Consider the following 27,650-nt stretch of genomic DNA (forward strand, 5'->3'; position numbering starts at 1 on the left):
TGATGTACCATGTAAAAGTGACTGCTGTAAATGGACCTTTAATACATCCAAAATGTGCAGGAAGAAGTTCTGTAGTTGTATGATTCAATCTCAGTCTTTTGGTGAGCTTGTGTCCCTGGGCTGTGAACTTCATAAGTGCTTCCCAGTTTTTCTCCCCCTGAAGTGGGGCAGGATTGCTAGAGCAGGCTGAGTTTTGCTGTTTCCTTTCCCCTAAGTACCTAAATCTGTTAGACTCTGATAAAAGCCCACTAGATTAAGCTCTGGTAAAGTAGTTTTCTTGAGGACCAGTCTTGTTATAACAAGAATAAAATTGTGTCACTTTTTCACTCCCCCTACCTGAAGCATGAGGGGATTTTTCTCTAGCTTTCACTGTGAGAACTGTGAGAGCTCCTGGAGCTAAAACCAATAAAATTTGGGAACTCACTTGTGACTGGCCCCAGCTGGCATTTTTAACTCTCAAACTTGTTCACATTGGGCCCCCAGCAATTTTCAGTTATAGCTCAAATTTTCCTGTGCTGGTACCATTTCCCGCAGAGGTTTCAGCTCATGGGTTTCTGCCATAGTAAGTTGTAATTCTCTGGATTCTCCTCTCTCTCCAAATTCTGGGTTTTGCCCTGTGATCTCACTTCTAGTGGATCTAAGAAAGCTGTCAATTTTTCAGTTGTTCAGTTTTTTACTTGTTAGGATGGAGTGACAACTTCCAAACCCCTTACCCACCTGACAGGAAATCAGAAGTCCTCATGTTACCTTTTATAACAATACCCACTTTCCTCCTGCCCTACCCCTTCTTTAATTCCTCTAACCACTAACTTCTTTTTCTCCATTTCTATAATTTTGTCAAATCACAAATGTTATTTGAATGGACTAGTCAGTATGTAACCCCTTGAAATTGGCTTTTTTTCCACTTAGCATAATTTGCTGGAGATCTGTTTTAAGTTTTGGCACTACTTTTTATTGATTCCATGATAGGAATGTACCACATTTTAACCATTCATTGGTTAAAGGAACCTAATTTTTGGCTATTATAAATGCTGTAAACATTGATGTGCTGGTTTTTGTTTATAAATAAGTTTTATTCCTCTGGGATAAATGTCCAAGAAATGTTATACGGTAGCTGCATGTTTAATTTTTTAGTAAACTGCCAAATTTTAAGAGTGATTTTATTAATTTACCCTCTCACTAGCAATATCTGAGTGATCTAGTTTCTCCATGACCTCACCAGCATTTAGTATTGTTACTGTTTTTTATTTTCACCATTCTTAATAGTATTGTTTTCTCATTGGAGTTTTAATTTGCGTCTCTCCAGTGGCTAAACATCTTTTCATGTGTTTGCTTTCCACAGGTGTATCTTCTTCAGTCTATTTGTGTCTTTTGCCCATTATTTAATTGGACTCTTTGTTTTTCATTGTTCAGTTTTGAGAGTTCTTTATATATTTTAGATACTAGTCCTTTGTTGGGTATGTCATTTGGAAATATTTTTTTTCTTTCTTGTATTTTCATCCTCTTAACAGGGTCTTTTGTAGAGCTTTTAAATTTTAATGATTTCCAGTCAGTTTTTCCTTTTGTGGATATTGCTTTTGGGGTCAAGTGTAAGAATTTGTTGCCTAACCCTAGATTGTGAAGATTTTCTCCTTTTTTTTTTTCCTTAAAGTTTTATACTTTTGCATTTTACATGTGAGTCCATATACAGTTTGAGTTAGTTTTGTATAAGGTATGAGATTTAGATCAAGGTTAATAAATGTCCAATTGTTCCAGCACCATTTATTGTAAAGCCTTTCCTTCGTCTGTACCGTTGTCAGTTGGGAATATTCTGTGGGTCTCTTTCTGGGTTCTCTGTTATGTTCCATGTATCTGTGTGTCTGTTCCTTTGCCAGTTCTATACTGTTGATTCCTCTACCTTTATAATATGTTTTGAAGTTGGGTATATTGATCTCTTCCCATTTTATTATTGTTTTTCAAAAATATTTTAACTATAATAGTTCCTTTGACTTTCCTTATAAATTTTAGAATAATCTTCTCTAGCCACAAAATATCTTACAGGGATTTTGATAGGAATTGCATTAACCTGTATATAAATTTGAGAAAAATTGACATCTTTACTGTGTTGAGTCCTCCAGTTCAGGAACATGATACGTTTCTCCATTTTATTTAGAAATTTGATTTCTTTCATCCATGATATGTGGTGTTAAGCATAAAATTCCTGTACATTACTTGTTAGATTTTCAGCTGCATATTTAATGTTTTTGAGTGATGGCAGTTGTTGGTATTTTTAAAATTTTGGTGTCCATGTTGGTACTCAGTTCATTCTGTATCCTGTGATCATGCTCTTACTAGTTTTAGGATTTGTCCTGAAGATTCTTTGGAATTTTCTACATAGTCATGGATCTGCAAATAAGGAAAGTTTTTTGTTTTACTTTTTTTTCTTTTGACATGTATGCCTTTAATTTTTCTTTTGCATTAGCTACAATATCTAGGACTATGTTAAATATGAATGATAATGGATATCATTGGCTTGTTCTTGATCTTAGGGGGGAACACAGTGAGTCCTTCATTATTAATTATAATATTGGCTATAGTTTTATAGATGCTTTTTATCAAGTTTAGTTCCCCTTTATTCCTATTTCTCTGAGGTTTTTTTTAATCATGAATGAACGTTGAAACTTTTTTCAAATAATTTTTTGCATTTATTGATATGACCGTGTGATTTTTTTTTCTTTAACCTGATAATGTGGTGCGTTACTGATTGGCTTTCAAATACTGAATTAGCCATGTTTTCCTGAAATAAACCCCACTTGGCCGTGTTGTATAGTTCTTTTTATATTTGCTGAATTCTGTTTGCTAATATTTTGTTAACGAGTCTGTATTCATTAGGGATATTGGTCTGCAGTTTTCTATTCTTTTATACTATCTTTGTCTGGTTTTGTATCAAGGTAGTACTATGTTCATAAAATTAATTGGTAAGTGTTCCATCCTTTTTTTCTGAAAGAAATTAGATTTAGTGTTAATTCTTCTTTAGACTTTTGGTAGAATTCTTCCATGAAACTGTCAGCTGAGAGATGTCTTTTGGGGAGATTTTTTAAAAATTGTTTATTTTTTTAAAAAGATTGTATGTAGGGCGCCTGGGTGGCTCAGGCGTTAAACGTCTGCCTTCAGCTCAGGTCATGATCCCAGGGTCCTGGGATCGAGTCCCACATCGGGCTCCCTGCTCTATGGGAAGCCTGCTTCTCCCTCTCCCACTCTCCCTGCTTGTGTTCCTGCTCTCGCTATGTCTCTCTCTGTCAAATAAATAAATAAAATCTTAAAAAAAAAAAAAAAGATTGTATGTATTTGACAGAGAGACAGCACAAACGGGGGGAGCAGCAGGCAGAGGGAGAAGCAGGCTCCCCACTGAGCAGGGAGCCTGATGTGGGGCTCGATCCCAGGACCCTGTGATCATGATCTGAGCCAAAGGCAGACGCTTAATTGACTGAGCCACCCAGGCGCCCTGGGGAGATTTTAAATTATGAATTCAAGTTCCTTAATAGTTATAGGGATATTATTAATTCATATAAGTGATTTGTAGAAGTTTGTGCTTTTCAGGGAATGGAATGAACAATTTTGTCTAAGCTGTTCAGTATATATGTGTAAAGTTTTTCATAGTATTCTCTTAATATCCTGTTGATGTCCTCAGTGTTTGTAGTAATACCTTCTATTTCATTCCTAGTATTGATAATGTGTGTCATTTTTTTTTTGTCTTTCTTGCCAGAAGTTTGTTTTGTTGATTTTTTTAAAAGGACCATCTTTTTGTTTCATTATTTTATAGTTTTCATTTTTATCTCTTTATTATTTCCTTCCTTCTGTTTGCTTTGGATTTATTTTGTTCTTTTTTTAGGTTACTAGGTAAAAACTTAGATTATTCATTTGAGACTTTTTTTCTAACATAGTGCTATTTTTAGTGCTGTTTTTCTGTCAGCACTTCTTTAACTGTGTCCCACAAATTTTGATATGTTACATTTTCATTTCTTCCAATTTAATGTATTTTAAAAATTTCCCTTGAGACTTCCTCTTTGACCATGAATTATTTATAAGTTTGTTTTAGATATTTCTTTTACCTTTCTGTTTTTCTGGTTTGGTTGTATTGTTGACATTATTTGGCTGAGGATGTGTATTCTGCTCTTGTGTGGGTGTTCTATAAATGCAGATTAGATCCTGCTCGTTGATGGCGTTTTTTAGTTAGTTTATATCCTTGTTACTGTTCTGTCTAGTTGTATCTAGTGTTCAGAGAAGTCTTCAGCTATAATTGTGAATTTATATATTTCTCCTGTTTATCATTTTTGCCTATGTTTTGCAATTCTGTTGCTTTGTGCATATAAACTTAGGATTGTTACACGTTTTTAGTGGATTAACTCTTTTATGATTATGTAATATCTCTCACTATACTTGGTAATTTTTTTCGCTCTGAGATCTCTGATATTAATATAAGCACTCTGCTCTCCTTAGATTCATGCTGTCCTTTTCCATTCTTTTAATTTAGACCTGTTTGCATTGTTATATTTGAAATGAGTTTTTGTAGATAGCATGTAGCTAGATTTTGTTTTTTAATCAACTTTATCAAGTTCTGTGTTTTAATTGGTATACTTAGGTCATTTATATTTAATGTAGTTATTGATATGTTAGGGCTTAAGTTTGTTATTTTATTTTTTGTTTACTGTTTGTTTTTGTGTATCTTTTTCATTTCTCTGGATTTTCTTTTCCCCTGCTTTGCTGTGGGTTACTTGAACATTTTTTAAAACTCCATTTTGGTTTATTTATAGTTTTGAGTATTTCTCTTTTTATAGTTTTTATATTAGTCCTTCTAGGTATCAGATTGTATATAGATAACTTACCACATTCCACTGGTGTTTTCATTTTGCTAATTCAACTGAAGTATAGACACCTTGCCTTTTGGGACGCCTGGGCGGCTCAGTCGGTTAAGTGGCTGCCTTCGGCTGAGGTTATGATCCCAGGGTCCTGGATCAAAGTCCCACATTGGGCTCCTTGCTCAGTGGGGAGCCTGCTTCTCCCTCTGCTGCTCTCCCTGCTTGTGCCCTCTCCATCTCTCTCTCTGACAAATAAATTAAAAATAATAAATAAATAAAATCTTAAAAGAAACCTTGCCTTTTTATCCCTTCATTAATCCACCCTCTATAATATTAATATCTTCTACATATATTTAGAATCACATTAGACAGGGTTATAATTTTTGCATAACTGTCAAACTTAAAACTCAGAAGGAGAAGGAAAATCTGTTGTATTTGCCCATATTTTGCTTACTGAGTTCTTCCTTCCAGATATTCCAAGGTTCTTCTTTTATTATTTCATTAATCATAGAGAACTTCTCTTAGGTAGCCTTTTAGAATACGTCTGCTGATGACAAACTGTTTTAGTTTCACTTCATCGAGTGTCCTAGTTTCCTCTATATTCCTGAAGGATAATTTCACTGGGTATAGGATTCTGAGATGATAGTTCTTTTCATAAAATACTTGGAAAATGTTGTACTAATTTCTTCTAGACAACTTCCATGGCTTATGATAAGGAATCCACTGTTGCTTGAATTGCTTGCTTCGTGTATGTTAATTTCTCTGTTACTGCTTTCAGTTGTTTTCTTTTTTCTTTAGGTTTCATAAGTTGGTTATGATATATCTTGTTGATCACTTTGGATTTATCCTTTCTGGGGTTTGGTCAATTTCTTCAGTGTCTAGATTTATTTATTTAGCCAATCTGGGAAGTTTTCAGCCATTATTTCTTCCAAGTATTTTTTCAGCGCTACCTCATGCTTCTTTTCCTTCCAGGATACTGATTGGCAGGGTTACTAAATCTTTTGTTATAGTTCCTCAGTTCCTGGAATCTCTAATTTCCCCTCCGTGGTTTTTTGTTTTGTTTTGTTTTTTTCCAGTTCAATGTTCAGATTGGGTAAATTCTGTTTTTTGTTTTTTGTTTTTTTTTAAGGTTTATTTATTTATTTATTTGACAGAGAGAGACACAGCGAGATAGGGAACACAGCAGGGGGAGTGGGAGAGGGAGAAGCAGGCTCTCCGCAGAGTGGGGAGCCTGATGCGGGGCTCGATCCCAGGACCCTGGGATCATGACGTGAGCTGAAGGCAGATGCTTAACGACTGAGTCACCCAGGTGCCCCAGAATTCTGTTGTTTTAAATTCCAGTTAACCAGTTATTTTCTTGTGTCCTCCATTTTGCTGTTGAACCTATCCATTTTTTTGTTTGTATATTTTTTCTTTTTTAATTTAAATTCAGGGAAGTAAACATATAGTGTAGTATTGGTTTCAGGAGTAGAATTTAATGATTCATCACTTACCTATAACACCCAGTGCTGATCCCAACAAATGTCCTCTTTAATACCTATCAGCCATTTAGCCCATCCCCCCACTCACCTCCCCTCCAGCAACCCTCAGTTCTCTTAACAGTCTCTTATGGTTTGCCTCCCTCTGTTTTTATCTTATTTTTTCTTCCTGTGCCCTATGTTCATCAGTTTTGTTTCTTAAATTACACAAATGAGTGAAATCATATGATATATATATTTCTCTGACTGACTTTTTTCACTTAGCATAATACATTCTAGCTCCATCCACCTTGTTACAAGATTTCATTCCTTTTGATGGTCGAGTAATATTCCATTGTGTGTGTGTGTGTGTGTATACACACATATATACACCACATCTTCTTTATCTCTTCATCAGTCAGTCAACACTTGGGCTCTTTCCATAATTTGGCAATTGTCAATAGAGCTGTTATAAACATTGGGGTGTATGAGCCCCTTCATTTCAGCACTTCTGTATCCTTTGGATAAATGTCTAGTAGTGCAATTGCTGGGTCATGGGGTAGCTATATTTTTATTTTATTTATTTTATTTTTATTTTTATTTTTTTTAAGATTTTACTTATTTATTTGACAGAGACACAGTGTGAGAGGGAACACAAGCAGGGGGAGTGGGAGAGGGAGAAGCAGGCTTCCCGCGGAGCAGGGAACCTGATGAGGGGCTCAATCCCAGGACCCTGGGATCATGACCTGAGCTGAAGGCAGACGCTTAATGACTGAGCCACCCAGGCGCCCCAGGGTAGTTATATTTTTAACTTTTTGAGGATGTCCATACCATTTTCCAGAGTGGCTGCACCAGCTTGCATTCCCACCAACAGTGTAAGAGGATTCACCTTTCTCTGCATCCTCACCAACATCTGTTGTTTCCGATGTTGTTCAGTTTAGCCATTCTGACTGGTGTGAGGTGGTATCTCATTGTGGTTTTGATTTGCAGTTCCCTGATGATGAGTGATGTTGAGCATTTTCTCATGTGTCTGTTGGCCATTTGTATGTCTTCTTTGGAGAAATGTCTGTTCATATCTTCTACCTATTTCTTAACTGGATTATTTATTTTTGGGGGGTTGATTTTGATGAGTTCTTTATAGATTCTGGATACTATCCTTTTATCAAGTACATCATTTGCAAATATCTTCTCCCAGTCTGTAGGCTGCCTTTTAGTTTTGTTAGCTGTTTCCTTTGCTGTGCAGAAGCTTTTTATTTTGATGAAGTCCTAGTTCATTTTTGCTTTTGTTTCCCTTGTCTCCAGCGATGTGTCTAGTAATAAGTTGTTGGGGCTAAGGTCAGAAAGGTTGCTGCCTATGTTCTCCTCTAGGATTTTGATGGCTTCCTGTCTCACATTTAGGTTTTTCATCCATTTTGAGTTTATTTTTGCTTATGGTATAAGAAAGTAGTCCAGTTTCGGAGCACCTGGGTGGCTCAGTCATTAAGTGTCTGCCTTCAGCTTGGGTCATGATCCCAGGTTCCTGGGATTGAGCCCCGCATCGGGCTCCCTGCTCCGCAGGAGGCCTGCTTCTCCCTCTCCCACTCCCCCTGCTTGTGTTCGCTCTCTCGCTGTGTCTCTCTCTGTCAAATAAATAAATAAAATCTTTAAAAAAAAAAAAAAAAAGAAAGTAGTCCCGTTTCATTCTTCTGCGTGTGGCTGTCCAGTTTTCTCAATACCATTTGTTGAAGAGACTGTCTTTTTTCTATTGGATATTCTTTCCTGTATTGTTGAAGATTAGTTGACCATATAGTTGTGGGTCCAAATCTGGGTTCTTTATCCTGTTTCTTTATTCGATGTGTCTGTTTCTGTGCCAGTACCATACTGTCCTGATGATTACAGCTTTGTAATACAGCTTGAAGTCTGGGACTGTGATGCTTCCCACTTTGGTTTTCTTTTTCAGGATTGTTTTGGCTATTCGGGGTCCTTTCTGGTTCCATACAAATTTTAGAATTCTTTTTCTAGGCCCATGAAAAATACTGGTGTTATTTTGATAGGGATTGCATTGTGAATGTGTAGATTGCTTTGAGTAGTATAGACGTTTTAACAATATTCTTCCAATCCATGAGCATGGAATGTTTGTGTTGTCTTCAGTTTCTTTCACCAGTGTTCTGTAGTTTTCAGATTACAGATCTGTTATCTCTTTGGTTAGGTTTATTCCTAGGTATCTCATGGTTTTGGGTGCAGTTGTAAATGGAATTGATTCCTTCATTTCTCTTTCTGCTGCTTAATTATTGGTGAATAGAAATGCGACAGATTGCTGTACATTGATTTTATATTGTGCAACTTTGCTGAATTCATGTATTGTAGCAGTTTTGGGGTGGAGTCTTTGGGTTTTCTATATAAAGTATCAGGTCATCTGGGAAGAAAGTTAGACTTCTTCCTTGCTGACTTGGATGCCTTTTATTTCTTTTTGTTGTCTGATTGCTGAGGCTAGGACTTCAGTACTGTGTTGAACAATAATGGTAAGAGTGAGCATCCCTGTCATGTTCCTGACAGTAAGGGAAAAGCTCTCAGTTTTTCCTTATTGAGGATATTTGCTGTGGGTCTTTTGTATATGACCTTTATGATGTGGACGTATGTTCTTTCTATCCCTTCTTTCTTGAGGCCTTTTATCAAGAAAAGATGCTGTATTTTGTCAAATGCTTTCTGCATCTATTGAGAGGATCATATGATTCTTATCCTTTCTTTTATTAATGTGATATATCATGTTGATTGTTTTGTGGATATTGAATCACCCTGCAGCCCAGGAATAAATCCCATTTGATTGTGGTGAAAAATCCCTTTAATATACTGTTGGATTCAGTTAGCTAGTGAACCTCTCTGTTTTTAATTTTGGTTACTGTATTTTCAGTTATAAAATTTCCATTTGGTTCTTTATATTTTCTTTGGTAAGACTTTCTATTTCTTTGATGAAATTTTCTCTTTTACATTTTTTTAAAATGCATAATTATAAATTTTATCATGGCTGCTTTAAAATGTTTGTCAGATAATTCTAACATCTTTGTGCCATTGGTGTTGGCAGTTACTGATTTTCGTTCAGTTTGAGATCTTCCAGGTTTTTGTGTGATTAGTGATTTTTTATTGAAAACTGGACATTTTGATATTATAAGGCTCTGGGCCTCTTTTTTATCTGGCTTTCTTTTGACACTGCTCTTGCAGAGGAAATACAGGATGGCTCTCTTTATTGCCTAGTTAAGTAGAAGTCCAGGTTCCCCACCAGGCTTCTATTGCTATCTGGGGGGGGCAGGGAGGGAGTTCTGGTTCCCACTAGGCCTCCACTGATATCTCCCTAACTGGGAGGGATGGGAGTGCCTCATTACTACCCCTCACATTGCATTCATGAACACCTTGTTACTGCCTGGTTGAGGGTAAAAGTGTAGGCTGTCCTTGGAATTTTGATCATCTAGGTGGATGTTGGACCACAGATCTTTCTATGGTGTTTTTTTGGATTGTGGTTTTGTCTAAAAGTTTTTTGTCTTGGGGCACCTTGGTGGCTCAGTTGGTTAAGTATCTGACTCTTGACTTCGGCTCAGGTCATGATTTCAGCATTGTGAGATCGAGCCCCACATCAGGCTCTGTGCTAGGCATGAAGCCAGCTTAAGATTCTCTTTTTCCCTCTGCCCCTCCCCCATCTAAAACTAAAATTAAAAAATGGAAGTTTTTTATTTTGCAAGGCTGCTCTTTTCTTAGACTTTTGGCTAGAGAGAGCAGACTTATGTTGGGGCTTTTTTTTGTCTGTAGTTTCCAGGTTGCCAGCCTTTTCAGCTTCAAGCCTGAGAAATATGAGGCATCAGGAAACTTCTAGAATTTCTAATATTTTCTCCTATTTTTATACCAGGGTTTTAAAAAACATACGTATTATCTTTTCCTAATGATATTAAAAACTTATTTAAATTTTTTTTTGAGTATAGTTGACACACAGTGTTAAATTAGTTTCAAGTATACAACATACTGATTCAACTTTTCTATACTTAGGCTTTGCTCATTACAAGTGTAGGTACCAAATGTCTCCATATAGCACTATTATAATATAATTGACTATATTCCCTGTGCTGTGCCTTTATTCCTGTGACTTATTCCTTCCATGACTGGAAGCTTGTATCTCCCTCTCCCCTTCACCCATCTTGCCCTTCTTCTCACCCCCCTTCCCTCTGGCAACCATCAGTTTGTTCTTTGTATTTAAAGATTGATTCCACTTTTTGTTTGTTTGTTCATTTTTTTTTTTAGATTCCATATATGAATGAAATCATATGGTATTTGTCTTTCTCAGTCTGACTTATTTCACTTAACATAATACCCTATAGGTCCATCCATGTTGTCACAAATGGCAAAATCTCATCTGTTTTTTTGGCTGCATAATATTCCACTGTGTATGTATGTGTGTGTGTACATACACACACACACACCCCACACACCTTATCCAGTCACCTGTTGATGAACACTTAGGTTGCTTCCATATCATGGCTATTGTAAATAATGCTGCATAAACATAGGAGTGTATATATGTTTTTAAATTAATGTTTTTGTTTTCTTTGAGTAAATAACTAATAGTGGAATTACTGGATCATATTGTATCTTTTTTAATTTTTTGAGAAACCTCCATACTGTTTTCCACAATGGCTATACCAGTTTACATTCCTACCAATAGTGTATGAGGCTTCCTTTTTCAGATTTAAGGTTTATAGACCGTATATTTAAATTAGATTGTATTTGTTATGCCACTCACCACCCAATCATTGTGCCTTTTGATCCCCATAAAATCTCAATATATCTCTCTAATTTTATTTTATTTTTTTAATTATTATTTTTTTAGAGAGTGGGGGAGGTGCAGAGGGTGAGAGAGAATCTCAAGCAGGCTCAACACCCAGCGTGGAGCCCAACACAGGGCTTGATCGCACAACCCTGAGATCATGACCTGAGCTGAGATCAAGAGTTGGACACTTAACTGACTGAGCCACCCAGGCACCCCTATCTCTCTAATTTTAATATGCTGAAATTCTAAAGCAAATACTTGTTACCCATATTTAAGTTACTTCTAAGTCTGGCTCATGCGTTCTCATCTGTAGCAGTGTAAAATGGTTTTCCTTTATTTGGTTCTTAAAATATATGTGGAATATCATAAAAGCTTATATTATTTTAGAAGTATTTACTTGTCAGTATTTCTGTTTTGCCCATTGTCTTGTTTTAGTTTATTCACCATGAGAATTATCCATGATTCTAAATTTTTTTTTAAGATTTTATTTATTTGAGAGAGAGAGAGCACAAGCAGGGAGAAGGGAAGAGGGAGAGGGTGGAGCAGGGAGCCCAATGTGGGGCTCGATCCCAGGACCCCGGAATCATGACCTGAGCAGAAGGCAGATGCTTAACCAGCTGAGCCACCCAGGCGCTCCAGAATTATCCATGAATCTAACCCAGTATTTTATTCTTCAGCAGGTGTTAAAAGTTAGTTATTAAAATCACTGTGATGGTTATCATCATAGTAAGCTGTAAAGCAGTGAGACCCTAGATAATCACTTTATAAGCTAACACTGTAAGATACACCCAAGAAACCATTTGTCAGTAATGGTGGAGGAGTGAAGAACCTATAGTGTCTACTTTTCTGTTCCTTTGATTTCTCTGTGCCAGAAACATATCATGATCTGATGTTCTTAAACATTTTCAAATTGAATCTTGTCTCAATTCTCCTAATTTTTTCTTAGTAGACTGCTCATTTCTTTTAGAAAAAGTCATAAATAATTTTAAAAAATTGATTATAAAATTACTTCTTTTTAATTTTGCATATTTCTAAGCCATTTTTTAATTAGAAAAAAACTGACTTATTTTTAGTTTCTGTATTTGATTGTAGTATTTGAAATATATCATGGACATAAATAAATATAATAAGGTGGTACATATTTTTAACAGCATTCAACCATGACATCAACATTGAGGAGATTGGGTGAAGACATATTCAAAGGAGTAGTAACGAAGGGAATTCAAGATAATTCTTTAGAACATTCAGTGGAGAATAAACCAAAGACAGCTGCTTTCTTTAAGAGCTCCAATTTACCATTGAGATTTTTATCAACTTTAATTGTTCTCAAAACAGTCTCTCAAGGTAAGCTTTTACTTGTGCTTATGGCATATTTTTTCATAAACAGAAGAGAATACTATATTGTGAAGTAATTCTTGCATAGTCAAATATGTTTTCCATTTTTAGAATGAGATTTTATAATGGTGACACATTACAATAAACTACTTTTATTTGCTGAATGTGAGAAAGTGGAGTAGTCCGTTGGATTGTTGTCTCCTCCCAGAAGACTTTATTGATTCCTTAGATCATGTTCCCACAATAACCTGTGCTTCCCACTGTCATTGCATTTACCATATAGTGTTGAAATTCCTAATTCATTAATTTTTACTGGAGCAGGTGTTGGCAACCTGTAGCCCATTGTCCAGATCTGGCCCACCACCTGTTTTGTAAATAAAGTTTTATTTAAACACATGCATGCTCATATTTTACCTGTTGTCTAATAACTGTTTTTGCCTTACGACAGAGCTGAGTAGTTGGCAACAGAGACTGTATGGCCTCCTAGAAGCCTATATTATGATGTGGCCCTTTACAGAAAAATTTTATCAGTCCCTACACTAGTTTGTAAGTTGACTGAAGAAAAATACTGCCTTGTTTACTGTTGTATCCCCCTGCAACTAGCATAGTGTTTAATGTTTATAATAGTGAATAAGGAAATGAATGAATTAAAAATAATGTTTGACTGTGTCAACAATAAAGTTGACTGTTTTTAATACAGTTTTGATATACAGCTACAACGAGTTATGTTTTTGAATTACTAAATAGAATTTTTGTTAAAGTCATACCAAAATAGTGAAACATTAAATATGCCATCTTTTTATCTTTCCTGTTTGTTAAATTATATAACTCAGTGTGGTTGAATTTTTTTTAGTGGGAAATGGCAATAATTTAATTTTACCACTTTCTCTGAAGTGTGTACTGTTTAGTTACACCTGATTATGGAATTCTACAACAACAATAACAAAAAACGAAACTATAACTTGCTTCTTAGTTTTTTCCTTATATTTATGGTTCTCATAGTTAAACAGATTGAGTGATAACTGTTTGAAACATCATTTATGAGAAGGGTGTATTAGTCCAAAATAAAGTTCACCGCATATCAACATGCATTATATCATTTGATAAAATATAATATGCATTACTGATAAAACTAATGCAATAGAGAAATAAAACAAAAGATAGAATTAGGTGTTCTCTCTCACCATTCTGTGCAGTATAGTATTGGACATGCTGACCATTTTCAGTGAGCCATTAAAAAAAAAGAAAGATGAATATTGGAAAGGAAACTATTCATTTGTGGATACTCTGTATAAATTGAGGATATTCAATGAAACTAGCTCAGAAATTCATTGAATATAATGTGCTGTGTTCTGAATATTTGTGACCCCACAAGATTCATGTGGTAAAATGCTAACCCCTAGAGATGATGGTATTAGTAGTTGGGGACTTTAGGAGGTGCTTAGTGAGTGTGGAGCCCTCATAAATGGGATTAGTGCCCTTATAAAAGAATCTCCACTGAGATCTCTAGCCCTTACACCTTGTGAGGACACAGAATGAAGGTTCAGGTTGTGAACCTTCACCATACTGGCAACTATACTGGCAACTTTGTCTTCGACTTCTCCACCTCCAGAACTGTGAGCAGTAAAATTCCTGTTGTGTATAAACTACACAGTCTCTGATAGTTGTTATAGCAGTCTGATAGAATTTGTGTTTCAGAAAATGAGCTTCAGAGGAAATTCACAAAGTCTGTTGACTTTCAGTACTATCATTACCGTCTGTGACTATCTGTGGCTGTATAGTATGACTACTATGAATATCACTAACAAACAACAATAACATAAAAAAGAAATCTTGCTAATATAAAAAACCAAAAAGTATAAAATTTGGATATAAATCTAATTTGGTGTTTGTAAACTTCATCCTTTGTGAAATATAATAGGGTATAAATAAAGATATGGGTGGGGCACCTGGGTGGCTCAGTCCGTTGAACGTCTGCCTCTTGGTTTTCGCTCAGGTTATGATCCCAGGGTTGTGGGATCAAGCCCTGAATCGGGCTCTGGGCTCGGGGGGAGTCTGCTTGAGAGTCTCCCTCTCCCTCTGCCCCTCCCCCCACTTGCATGCCCACTTGCATGCCCACGCATACTCTCTCTAAAAATCTTTAAAAAAGGATATGAGTAAGTAATAGATGAGTGGACAGGGTAATAAAGATTATTGCTGGGTGCCTGGGTGGCTCAGTTGGTTAAGCATCTGCCTTCGGCTCAGGTCATGATCCCAGAATCCTGGGATTGAGTCCCACAGCGGGCTCCCTGCTCAGGAGGGCCTGCTTCTCACTCTGCCCCTCCCCCTGCCCCTGCTCATGTTGTCTGTCTCTCGATCTCTCTCTCTCTCAAATGAATAAATAAAAAAATTTTTAAAAAGATTATTGCTGACATTAAATGGCAGAAATAAAGGACTTTTTCTTTTAGAGTGGGGGAGGGTCAGAGGGAGAGAGAGAATCTCAAGCAGGCTCCACACCTAGCACAGAGCCCGATGCAAGGCTTGGTCTCACAACCCTGAGCTGAAATCAAGAGTAAGATGCTTAACCAACTGAGCTACCCAGGCACCCCAGAAATAAAGGACTTTTATTCTTCCTAACAAATATATTAAAAATTATAAGATACTCCAAGTCACTTTGTGTAAAAATACCAATGAAAATTCAAGTATAGTGTGTGTAAGTTGAGAAAGCGGTAGGAAAGTTTGAAATAATACTTGCAATGAATGTAATAATTTAAAACAAGTAAAACAGCAACATGGGTAGTGGCTTGCCTTAGCAGATTTTAAAGCAACTGTATAGAGTCAAAGAAGAAGGCAAATTAGATCCTGAGCTCACCTCCCATGGATACAGCAAATCTATGCAACTACATATAGAGCAACTCTTTGTGCTGATGACCTGAAGACTAGGAGAACAGCTGTTCCACAGCTAAAGATACGAGGAAAAAGCCACATCAAGAAGGGTAGGAGGGGAAGAGACATGGTCTGGTTAGGAACCTAACACGTGGTGTGGTAATCGAGAATCAGGAAGGACATCACAGGTGAAGAGACCTGCCTGAGGAGTGAGGAGTTCAAACCCTACATTTTTCACCCCCACCCCAAAAATCTGCCCTGGGAAGAGAAGCCCACATAATGTCTGGATTTGAAAAATAGCAGGCCAACTCTGGGAGGGCTAGAGGGAAATGGAGACTCTCCTCTTAAAGGGCTCATGCACAGTCTCACTCAGACAGCACAGGGCAGCTGTTTGAAAAGCACCTGGGCCATAAGTGAAGGAGATTTATTGACTAATTTTTAGGGCATGTGCTGGAGGGTAGGGATCTGTAGGAACTTTCTGTAGGAACAGAGTGCTGGCAGGTGCAATTTTTCTTGCTCTCCTTCAGCCTAGCTGGCATGATGCTGCCATACCAGTTGACACTCTCCATCTATCTTGATGGCACTGCTTTCCCTGTACCAGCATTCCCCTGTGGACATGCCTTCCCAAAGTACTTGCCCTGGCAGGCACATTTCTAAAGCACCTCCCACCATCCACCATGCCTGCAACAGTCAAAGATAGGCATCAACAGCCATTTCACACTGGTGATTGATCCCCACCAACCAGCCCAGCTGCAACAGTTGCAGCTGGTCCTCTCATCCAGTTGTGCCAGGGCCAGACCCTCCCACCAGTGCACCCATAGTAGTCGTGGCTGGGCATTGGAGGCAGCTGGTCCAGCAGTCACCTCAGCCCACCAGTTGGCATAGCAGTTGCAGCCCAGTCACAATAGGAATGTGTATGTAGCCCACAAGGGGACACCTTGAGGGTTGGGTTCTGGTGACCAGGGTGCATTGTGATTCTGGACCCCACCGGATGTTTTCTACATAAAGCCACTACTCTCAAGACCAGGGGATGTACTAACTTACCTAATACGTAGAAACACAGAAAGACAAAATGAGGAGACAGAGGAGTCTGTTTCAAATGAAAGAGCAAGACAAAAACCTCAGAAAAAGATCTAAACAAAACAGAGATAGACAGTCTACCTGATATGATTCAAAGTAATGATCATAAAGATGATTCCTTAACTTAGGAGGAGAAACACTAGAGGAGTCAACCATAAATCAGAGGATGCAGAACAGCTCAGCAATTATGAAGACAGAGTAGTGGAAATCATCCAAGCTGAATGGCAAAAAGAAAAAAGGCTATAAAAAAGTGAGATAAGGGACCTCTAGGACAACATTAAGCATACTAATAATTGCATTATAGGGGTTCAGAAGAAGAAGAGAGAAGGAGAAAGAGGTGGAGAACTTACTTGAAGAAATAAGCTGAAAAATTCCCTAACCTGGGGCAGGAAACACATCCAGGTCCAGGAAATACAGAGAACTCCAAATAAGATGAACCCAAAGAGGTCCACACTGAGAAGCATAATAATTAAAATGTCAAAAATTAGAGGATTGACTAGGAAGATGGTGGTAGAGTAGGGGGAGTAAGCTTGCCTTGTTCCATGGCTATAACTAGATATAGCAGCATAAATAACCCATGAAATGATCTGAAGACTGGCAGAACAGACTCCACGAACTAAAGGTAGATAAGAGGCCACATCAAAGAAGGTAGGAAGGGCAAAGACAGGGTCTGGGAGTGCAACAGACCATGGCTGTCCATGTTGGGGAGAGAGCCAGTGGTGCGGAGAAGGGTGAAAACAGACTTTCACACTGGGGAGCCCACAAATGGGAAGGATGAATCCCCATAACATTTGCCTTTGAAAGCGAGAGGGGCCAAACTTCATGAGTTCTACACCAGTGAGAATGCCTGGAATTTTCAAAATTGGGAGGCTCGGCTCTGGGGGAGCTCCAAGGGTGTTTGGAAGTGGAGTCCCCACCCTTAAAGTGACAGCAGGACAAACAGCCCATGCAGATATAGCATAGAACCATCAGTTTGAAAAACTCTGGGGGTAGATGGGAGGGAGAGTGATTTGCTCATCCCAGAGCATGACTTGGATAGACAGGGATCGTGGGGAGACCTCTCCAGGAGCAAAGGAGCTGGTAGGCACCTATCCCTCTCCTGCCCCTGCATAAACAACAGCTAGCATGGCATCGACACTCCATTACCCAATTTGCTTACATCATAGCCTCTCACCCTGTGCTTCGGCAGATCCACCCCTCCCAGTCACACTCGCCTTAGTTCCAGCCTTGTAGGACCCATCCCCCAAAGGATTAGGGTAAACCCTGCCAACACATCTCCCAACCCACACATTTGCGGGACCTCAGTTCCGGTGGTGGCAGGGGCAAGTCTCATTGCTTGAGCAGACCACTGCACACCTTGCTAAAACACTCTCCACCCCTGCTGGGACCAAACACTACCCACAGTTGGCAGAGAACCTTTGCAGACAACTGGACTGAAGGGGCAGGGGGGCAGGAAAGAGGTTAACACTCAACAACAGAGCACATGCAACACACATAGGAGACACTCCCTGAGTGCCAAGCCCTGGGGAACAGGAGACGTGGCCCTGCAGGGCACTGTAGGACCTCTTCTTTATAAGGCTATTATCATTAAGAGCAAGAGAAGTAGCTGACTGTCCTAACACAAAGAAATAGACACAGAGAGTTAGACAAAATGAGGAATCAGAGAATATGTCCCAAATGAAAGAACAGGACTAAACCACAGCAAGAGACCCAAGTGAAATGGATGTAAGTTATACGCCTGATAGAGAATTTAAAGTAATGTTCATAAAGATACTCACTAAACTTAAGAAAAGAGTGGAGGTAAAAACAAAAAGAGTGGAGGACATCAGTGAGACTCAACACAAAGATAAAAATGAACCAGTCAGAGATCAAGAACACTATTAAGCAGCAGAAAGTAAAATTAAGAAAACAGTCCCATTTGCAATTGCACCAAAAACAATAAAATAACTAGGTATAAACTTAAAGAGGGGAAAGACCTGCACGCTGGAAAGATTTCAAACTTGACTACGAAGCTATTATCAAAACAGAGTGGTATTGGCACAAAGATAGACACACAGATCAATAGAATAGAATAGAGATCCCAGAAATAAACCCACACGTTACCTGGTCAATTAATCTGTGACAAAGGAGGCAAGAATACACAATGGTGGAAAAGAGTCTCTTTAATGAATGGTGCTGGGAAAACTGAACCACTTTACTATACCATATAAAAAATAAACTTAGAATGTATTAAAGACCTAAATGTAAGACCTGAAATCATAAAAGTAAAAGAGAACATAGGCAGGAAACTCCTGGACGTTGGTCTGAGCAATATGTTTTTGAGTCTGCCTCCTCAGGCAAGGGCAGCAAAAGCAAAAATGAACAATTGAGCCTACATCAAACTAAAAAGCCTTTGCACAGTGAAGGAAAACATCCACAGAATGAAAAGACAACCTACTGAATTGGAGAAGATATTTGCAAATGATATATCTGATAAGGGATTAATTTCTAAAATATATATAGGACTTAATACAATGCAACACTAAAAAGAAAATCTGATTAGAAAGTGGGCAGAGAATGTGAACAGACATTTCTCTAAAGAAGACATATAGATAGTCAACATCACTAATCAGGGAAATGCAAATCAAAACCATAGTGAGGTAGAGGGGAAAAGATGGCAGAGAAGTAGGGGACCCTATTCCAACTGGTCCCCGGAATTGAGCTGGATATCTACTGGACCACTCTGAACACCTACGATATCAGCCTGAGATGTAAGTAGATCTGGATCTCTACAAATAGAATATCGCAGGCGGTTGGTTTCAAGGTACAAAATGGGGAGCTGTGATTCTGCAGGCAGATATCAGAGGATAAAGAGAAGGGGGAGGGAGCCCGGCCATCGGGATCCTACACCGCCAGTGAGCAATAGCCTCCCGCGCTGGGACTGGACACAGACTCGCAGACCCATAGTGGCGGGAAATGGACTTTAGGGCAGCCCCCGGGACTGAAACTCCCAAGCGGCATGGCCGTGAGTGTGAACCGGGGGTGGCTGGTGGTTTTAGAAGCACAAAGGGCAGACACATGCCCCGACCTGGAGGCAAGGACTGGGAGTGCTGCTGAGGGGCACACAACCCAGGGTGCTGCAATATATAGCAGCACAGACAGAAACGGAGACAGTGTGGCCTGGAGGGCTCACTGAAGAACAGACTGCGATCTCTTTGCTCTGAGGCAGAGGGTTGGAAACGGTCTCCTCTGCTCCCTCAGAAGAGACGCAGAAAGCCGCCAGGGAAAGCCACCAGAGAACAAAAGCCCCCAAAAAACCGGTTTTCACTGAGCCCATCCCCTGCCATGGGGCAAGGCAACTCTGCCCAAACAGGGATGCCTGAGTAACAGCACGGCAGGCCCCTTCCCCAGAAGACAGACTGGGAAAACAAGAGCCCAGCAACCCTAACGTCCCTATAAAACAGGTACATCTTGCTTGGGTTGTGGTCAATAATTTGGACTCTATACAATCCCTCCTCCACCCATCAACAGAATGACTAGGAGGAGGAACCCCCAAAATAGAAAGACTCAGAGATTATGAATTATGCCACAGATTTACAAATGGATACAGATATAACCAAGATGTCGGAGATGGAATTCAGGCTAGCAATTGTGAAGACGATAGCTAGAATGGAGGTATCAATTAATGGCAACATAAGAGTCTCTAAGGACAGAAATGAAAGCTGAATTGGCAGAATTTAAAAATGCTATCAGTGAGATCCAGTCTAATCTAGATAATCTAACAGCTAGGGTAAGTGAGGCAGAAGAACAGATTAGTGACCTGGAAGACCATTTAATAGATAAAAAGCTAAAAGAGGAGGGCAGGGAAAAACAACTCAGAATCCATGAAAATAGAATCAGAGAAATAAGTGACACCATGAAATGTTCCAATGTCAGAATTTTTGGGATCTCTCAGGGGGTGGAGAGAGAAAGGACTAGAAGATATATTTGAGCAAATCGTAGCAGAGAACTTCCCTAATCTGGGGAATGAAACAGACATTCGTGTCCTAGAGGCAGAGAGGACCCCACCCAAGATCAAGGAAAACAGGCCAACACCCCGGCATGTTATAGTAAAACTCACAAATCTTAGAACAAAGGAAACCATCTTAAGGGCAGTTAGGGGGAAGAGATTCCTTACGTACAGAGGGAGGAACATCAGACCTATCCACAGAGACCTGGCAAGCCAGAAAGGCCTGGCAAGACATACTCAGGGTACTAAACAAGAAGATTATGAAATGTCAGTATTAACATCTCAATTTTATAAATGAGGAAATTGAGGCATGGAGAGGTTAAGTCTACACTCTTAGTCACTGTGCTACACTGATTCTCTGAAATAAAATTTAACTAAGATATAACCTTATATCCATTATACTAACAAAAATAAAATGATTGAATATAATGCCAACTAAAAGTCTTTATTGATAAAATGTGTGTATTTTCAAATTACAATATTTCAATATGCAGTATTTCAAATTCTAATACAGTAGTTCACTCATAAGATTAATACATAATATTTACCAAAACTGTCTTGAGAAATGTGGGTTTTTTTAAAGTTTTAATTTTAATTTTATTGGTTAACATACAGTGTTATTTTACTTTCAGGTATACAATAGAGTCATTCAGCACTCCCATACATCACCCAGTGCTCATCTCGACAAGTGCACTCCTTAATCCCCATCACTTAATTCACTCTTATCCCCACCCACCTCCCCTCTGGTAACCATCACTTTGTTCTCTATAGTTAAGAGTCAAAACAGGTACAATTTTTACTGTATTGTAGCTTACCATTTTTGAAATGCATTCTGCTTACAGGAGCCACCAAATGTATCATAACCTTTAATAAGATTTATTATGTTGGGGCACCTGGGTGGCTCAGTCATTAAGCGTCTGCCTTCAGCTCAGATCATGATCCCAGGGTCCTGGGATTGAGCCCCACATCTGGCTCCCTGCTCAGGAGGAAAACTGCTTCTCCCTCTCCCACTCCCCCTGCTTGTGTTCCCTCTCTCCTGTCTCACTCTCTGTCAAATAAATAAAATCTTAAAAAAAAAAAAAAAGATTTGTGCTGTCTAATAATGATAAATGATAAATAATTGACAAACCCGCAATTGGAATAGAGAAGGAAATAAGTTCTTGCAGTGTTGTTGGCATTTTTCTAATCACTCATTTGTTTTTTTCAAATTTATTCCCTACAGTAACTTTAGATGGTGGTGTCATTTTTACAGAAGAGCAAACTGAGGGTCAGGCATTTGTAAGGGACTCAGATCTTTTCTTGACCCTAAATAATCAGGCCTTTAACAGTATCATCATGAGGACAGTGGAATGTTACATGTCATTAACAATTTTAAGTATGTAGATGTGGCCGTCAATATGAAAACATTTTAATTAATAAAACCTTCAGTATGTACATACTAGTTTGATCTATGGAAAGATAGGAGAATGAAAGGTAAGAATCTTACCTGATAGTATTGTTTTAGGGACAAATTTCTTGTCTTTCTAATTAAATATACTCTCCTTTTCTAATTAAGTATACTCTAAATAAATATACTCTCCTCATTTATAAAATTGAGATGTATAGTAGTTGTGTATATCAGAGCTAGTTCTGTTGTCCTGCCCCTCTCAACACTTGGCCCCCAACTTATCCAGATATATATTTTTGTAAATTATGTACTTATACTTCAGGACTAAAGAAATGTAGGAATTACTGCCATTCTCAAATAACAGGAACAATGTAGGATTAAGAACTTCAGTTTTGCAGTCAGATAACTAAGGATGAGTCTAAGTCCCATCACCAGCTATGTGACATTGGGCAGGTCCCTTCTTTTCTTTGTTTCACCACAATTTTTTTTGAAGATTAAGTGAGAATTAATGTGAAGGTTTAGCAGAGTGTGGCATATAGTAAGCGCTAGCTGCTAACATTACCATAAACATTATTATTTAGTATTATTTAACTTCTAAGAGTTGGTTTTACTTGAGATCAGAACTGAGATCTGCTACCTTTCTGACATTTCCTTGGGAATCTACAAGAACCTCCCTTTTCCCCTCCCTCAATAAGACCATTTAAGTGTGTGTTAAGCAACTACAGAATACTAAATAAAAAGTTTGGCCAAAACCAACCATGAAGCTGCAAGAAAAAAAAAGAATTGAGATCTGCTAGACTACATTAGATTTGTATTGCTTCATAATAAACCACCAAACACTTGTTGCTTAAAACAACAACCAGTTTTTTTTTTTTTAAAGATTTTATTTATTTATTTGAGAGAGGATGAGAGGAGAGAGAGAGCACATGAGAGGGGGGAGGGTCAGAGGGAGAAGCAGACTCCCTGCCGAGCAGGGAGCCCGATGCGGGACTCGATCCCGGGACTCCAGGATCATGACCTGAGCCGAAGGCAGTCGCTTAACCAACTGAGCCACCCAGGCGCCCAACAACCAGTTTTGGTACAATTAATAACTAAAATTTCTGGGGCGCCTGGGTGGCTCAGTTGGTTAAGCGACTGCCTTCGGCTCAGGTCATGATCCTGGAGTCCCGGGATCGAGTCCCACATCTGGCTCCCTGCTCAGCGGGGGGTCTGCTTCGCCCTCTGCCCTCTTCCTTCTGCCCTCTTCCCTCTCGTGCTGTCTCTCATTCTCTCTCTCTCTCAAATAAATAAATAAAATCTTTAAAAAAAAAAAATAACTAAAATTTCTTAAAATATTCTCCTAGAAGTTAAATTGGTGTTGATTTTCAAAAATCTTCACTGTTAGGGAAATTAAAATAATGATACAATTTTTTTACTTCTCCCTAAAAGGTAAGGCAACTTAAAAATAAATTCACCAAATACCATTTCCCCCTCCCCAAATTAATAAAGGACAGTTTTTTAAGTTCACAGATTTGCTGTATCATGTAGCATTTAGCTTGTTTAATCTCAGATGATGTATTAATGAGAAGTGAAGTAATCTGTGCCAAATACAGTAGGTGGCACTGTGATAAAAACGTTTGTTTCTGTGAAGAATTGAGTTCAGGATTCATCTGTACTCCTCTACTGAGTGTTTGCTAAATAAACATAGGTTTCCAAATAAGGCAAACTTGAACAGAATCTAACAACTTTGCTTAACCTAAATACACATTTATTTGCAGTGTTTTATTTAATTATAAAAATTAAGTACAATAATGGCAGTGTTCTTTGAACTAAATTCTACCAAAAGTGAGAATAGAATGTACTATAAATTGATTGAGGCACAGATTTTAATTTCTCAAAATTCTTTCATATATATTTTAATATATATTTATGTATTTCAGTTCTTTCATAGGTATTTCACACAGGTTATCCTCAGCTTCTCATTCTTCTTTTTTTTTTTTTTTAAAGATTTTATTTATTTATTTGAGAGAGAGAGCACCTGAGGGGGGGAGGGTCAGAGGGAGAAGCAGACTCCCTGCTGAGCAGGGAGCCTGATGCGGGACTCGATCCTGGGACTCCAGGATCATGACCTTGTCCGAAGGCAGTCGCTTAACCAACTGAGCCACCCAGGCACCCCTCAGCTTCTCATTCTTAATAATTAAGCTTTTAAATTACTTCTTTAGTTTATGTAAGCTAAAACAGCAAAGATGAAATACAACACATCAGCCAGAAGATAGTAAATTTTAATGGGGGTGATTCTGTGTCATATTTTCAGTGTATTTCAAAGTACCTTCGAGCCTTCTTTAAACAGAAATCTCAGAAGAAAAATTAACTCACTAGTTTGAACAGCACAAACAGTTTTTTTATTCCTTTCAATAGTATATTGAAAGAGTTTAGGAAACTGGAGTATTCTTGTACAATTAAAAGCACTATGTAAAATTGTTGTAAAGAGTACTGATTTGGGTTGTTTGGTGTATTGAACTGTAATGATATAAGTATCTTAATATTTCATTTGCATTGATTCTGGTTAAATTAGTGCTTCTCAATCCTGGCTTTACAGGCTCCCCAATCATCTGTGGAACATCTTTAAGAAAGTTCCAGGCAAAGATGTGGAGAAAAGGGAACCCTCATGCACTATTGGTGGGAATGTAAATTGGTATAGCCGCTATGGAAAACAGGATGGGGGTTCTTCCAAAAATTAAAAATAGAACTACCATATGAAAATAAAGAAAGTTCGAGGGATTCTTTTTTTACCACATTTTATTTATCCATTCATCCATCAATATATACTTAGGTAACAGATACATGTTTTCATGTCTTGGCTAAGGTAAAACTATTGAAATGAAAATGGAGCCACTATGGAAAACAGTATGGAGTTCAACAAAAATTAAAAATAAAACTATCAGATGATACAACAATTCCACTTCTGGGTATTATCCAAAGGAACCTAAAACACTAACTCAAAAAGTTCCAGGGATTCTGATCTAGTCGGTGCCATCATAACATTGGCCTTGGCAAAACCATGCTGTGTTAATGGCAGATATATCACAAAAGGTAACACTAGAGCACATCTAGTCCTCTGAAGTTGTCTTTGAATGGCTGTTTGATCTTTATTAAGAGACAAAAATCTTCATTTAAAAGTTTGCATAAAGTTACATTTTGAAGTAGGTAAACACTTAGCAACAAAAAAATATCTCAAAAGCTGGGTAAAGGTAAAAACACTTTTGGAAGCATATGGTAGTTATCAAATATGAAAAATAAACATTACTGTGGTCTTTACTATTAAACATCAACTGTTTTCTTGTAATAAAAAAGAAATGGAATTTATTGTTATTTTGGTGTTAAAATATGAATGAAATTTACCCCATCGTAGTGTAATTTCTCTTCTCTCCTCATTTCAAGCATTTGGGTTCTAACATTCTAAATTTAGCCAGTTATCTCTGGTCATTTAATTTTTGTTTCCCTTTTAAATTTAAGTGATGGTTCTTTCTTTCTTTTTCTTTCTTCCTTCCTTTCTTTATTCCTTTCTTTCTTCCTTTCCTTCCTTTTGTCTTTCTTTCTTTCTTTCTTTCCTTTTCCTTTTCCTTTCCTTTCCTTTTTTCTTTCCAGCTATTACTGATAATGGCAGTTGATTTAATCTACTGTTTTTCAGCTGACTACCTGGCTCAGGCATTTGATTCTCTCTGTTTGGACTTGAAGACAGATGAAGGAAAAGTCTTGTTTTTGGAGTATCAAGCTGTTCCAGTAATACTAAATCATCTCCGAATATCCAGTAAAGGACTCCTCTCTAATGTCATTGATAGTTTGCTTCAGATGACAGTGGAATCTAGTAAGTTTTAAAGTTTTTAGATACACAAAGTAATGACAGATGATTTTGTTTTCTGAATGTATAACTACATGTCAGACATATTGTATTATATAATAGAAATGGTTAAAAAGTATTTTTGACAGCAGTGTAATAGAGTCATTAATAACATCACTAAAAGTTGTATGTCTAAATGTCCACTAACGTAGGACAATTGCCAGTATTCACCTCATCTCAGTTATGTGCATATACTCTGCATTGTTAGTCATGTTTTCAAGCTTCTTTGTCTGTTCTTCCGTTTCATCATTCTGACAGATCTAATCCTGTATTCCCTGCTTGCTTAGAAGGAGATGTTCAAGTGTGTCTCCATCTAAAGGGAGAATATGACAAAGCCATATTCCTGTTGTTTCCTCCTCAACCTTACTGTTTTGTTGGAGGGTTTGGGGGTGGGAGGAGCACTCAGGTGTATATGTGGCTACTTTTTTTCATGCATATTTGTAACATTTTGTAGTCTGTGGCCTTATTTTTTCTTTTTGGTTTTTATATTGGTGTGGCAAGTTCTTTTTTTTTTTAGCGAGTTCTTTTATTTATTTTATCTTAAAGATTTTTATTTATTTGAGAGAGAGGTAGAGAGCACAAGCAAGGGGGGAAGGGCAGAGGGAGAGGGAGAAACAGGCTTCCCGCTGAGCAGGGAGCCTGATGTGGGACTGGATGCCAGGACCCCAGGATCATGACCTGAGCCAAAGGCAGACACCCAACCGACTGAGCCACCCAGTCGCCCTGCAAGTTCTTTTAAATTGCTATTGATGGTTCCTAATTTAGCCCAGATATGTATGGGGATGTTGAACATAAATATTTTCATTTGTTTTGGTTGGTATTGCTCTTTGAACCTCAAGTAACCCCTTGACTTGTAACAAGCAACCATTTTGCCTCAGTAATTTTTTTTCACTTGTGGCTTTTCCTCTTCCCTATTCCCTCTTCCTTCTACAGCACTTCTAAAAATGAAGTGTTTATGCCTTCCAGAAGGTGGAAACTAAAATTGGAAAGTCATTTCTCAGTGTGATAGTAAGCAATCTGTGGTACTTGGTGCTGCTTGTGGGTGAATCCCTAATAGCTGGGTGTAAAGCATAGTTATATTTCTAACTAGGTACCTTCAGTGTATGGCTTCACATTTTTAATTCATTTTATATGCTTTCTCGTTTTTCTTTTACAACATCCCTGTGAAGGGCCTGAATAGAAAAACTGAGGCCTAGAAAAATCCGATAACTTGTCCATGGCAAGACAGGCGCTTAACCAACTGAGCCACCCAGGTGTCCCTCTTTCTTTCTTTTTAAAGATTTATCTATTTATTTGAGAGAGAGAGCTGGGGGGAGAGGCAGAGGGAGAGGGAGAAAGAGAATCTCAAGCAGACTCTCTGCTGAGTACGGAGCCCCACATGGGCCCGACGCAAGGCTCAATCTCACAACCCCGAGATCATGACCTGAGTGGAAATCAAGACTTGGACACTTAACTGACTGAACCACCCAGGATTTTTCTTAATGAGGAAAACAAAAATTTTACCAGATGCTAATGTCTATTCATTAGAAACAAATCTGTCTGAATATTTCTGACAGAGATGAAATCTTGTAGCCAAAGGAAAACTGAATATAATTCTATGAAATAGTGGCCCTACTTGGGTGAAATGACTTTGTAGCACCATAACGTTCACATTTGGAGAAATAGTAGTAGATAAAGTCAACAGATGTTCAGTTCATTCACACGTGTTTACCTTTGTTCAGATTATGCCAAATCCAAGGTTATCCTTTCTTGTTCAAATTGAGTAAATAAAGCAATTTCTAATGTGGATTCCTAGAAAGCCATATCATTTTTAGTGATGGAAAACTTTTGGAAGATTAGAAATGGGTGAATCATTGATGATTTCTGACTGAAGCATATTTATTTGCTTGATATATTTTTCCGCTTTTAATATAAATCCAGTACCTGATGTTAACCAAAGAAATATGTTGAAGGGGTTAAATGAATGATAGATCAAAATGTAGCAAATACTTACCTAGCTGTTGGTTTTATGTTGTTTTTTCTAGATTT

General features: G+C 38.0%; 1 protein-coding gene across 11 annotated transcripts in view; it reads left to right on the plus strand.

Annotated features, from left to right (window-relative positions):
- The window catches only part of CCDC138 (coiled-coil domain containing 138), a 135,368-nt gene that overhangs the window by 71,630 nt on the left and 36,088 nt on the right, over positions 1–27,650 (plus strand). For 10 of the 11 annotated variants that reach the window (XM_035001911.1, XM_035001916.1, XM_035001913.1 and 7 more), the window contains 2 exons: positions 12,239–12,431; positions 25,413–25,589. In XM_035001911.1, coding sequence (XP_034857802.1) covers positions 12,239–12,431; positions 25,413–25,589 — 370 coding nt within the window. Of the gene's footprint in view, positions 1–12,238; positions 12,432–12,870; positions 13,069–25,412; positions 25,590–27,650 lie in introns of those variants that run through there. The other variant, XM_035001918.1, reaches the window with a different exon arrangement.

This window comes from Mirounga leonina, unplaced genomic scaffold, assembly GCF_011800145.1.
Source record: "Mirounga leonina isolate KUSES-001 unplaced genomic scaffold, KU_Mleo_1.0 Mir_125, whole genome shotgun sequence".
Lineage (NCBI taxonomy): Eukaryota > Metazoa > Chordata > Mammalia > Carnivora > Phocidae > Mirounga > Mirounga leonina.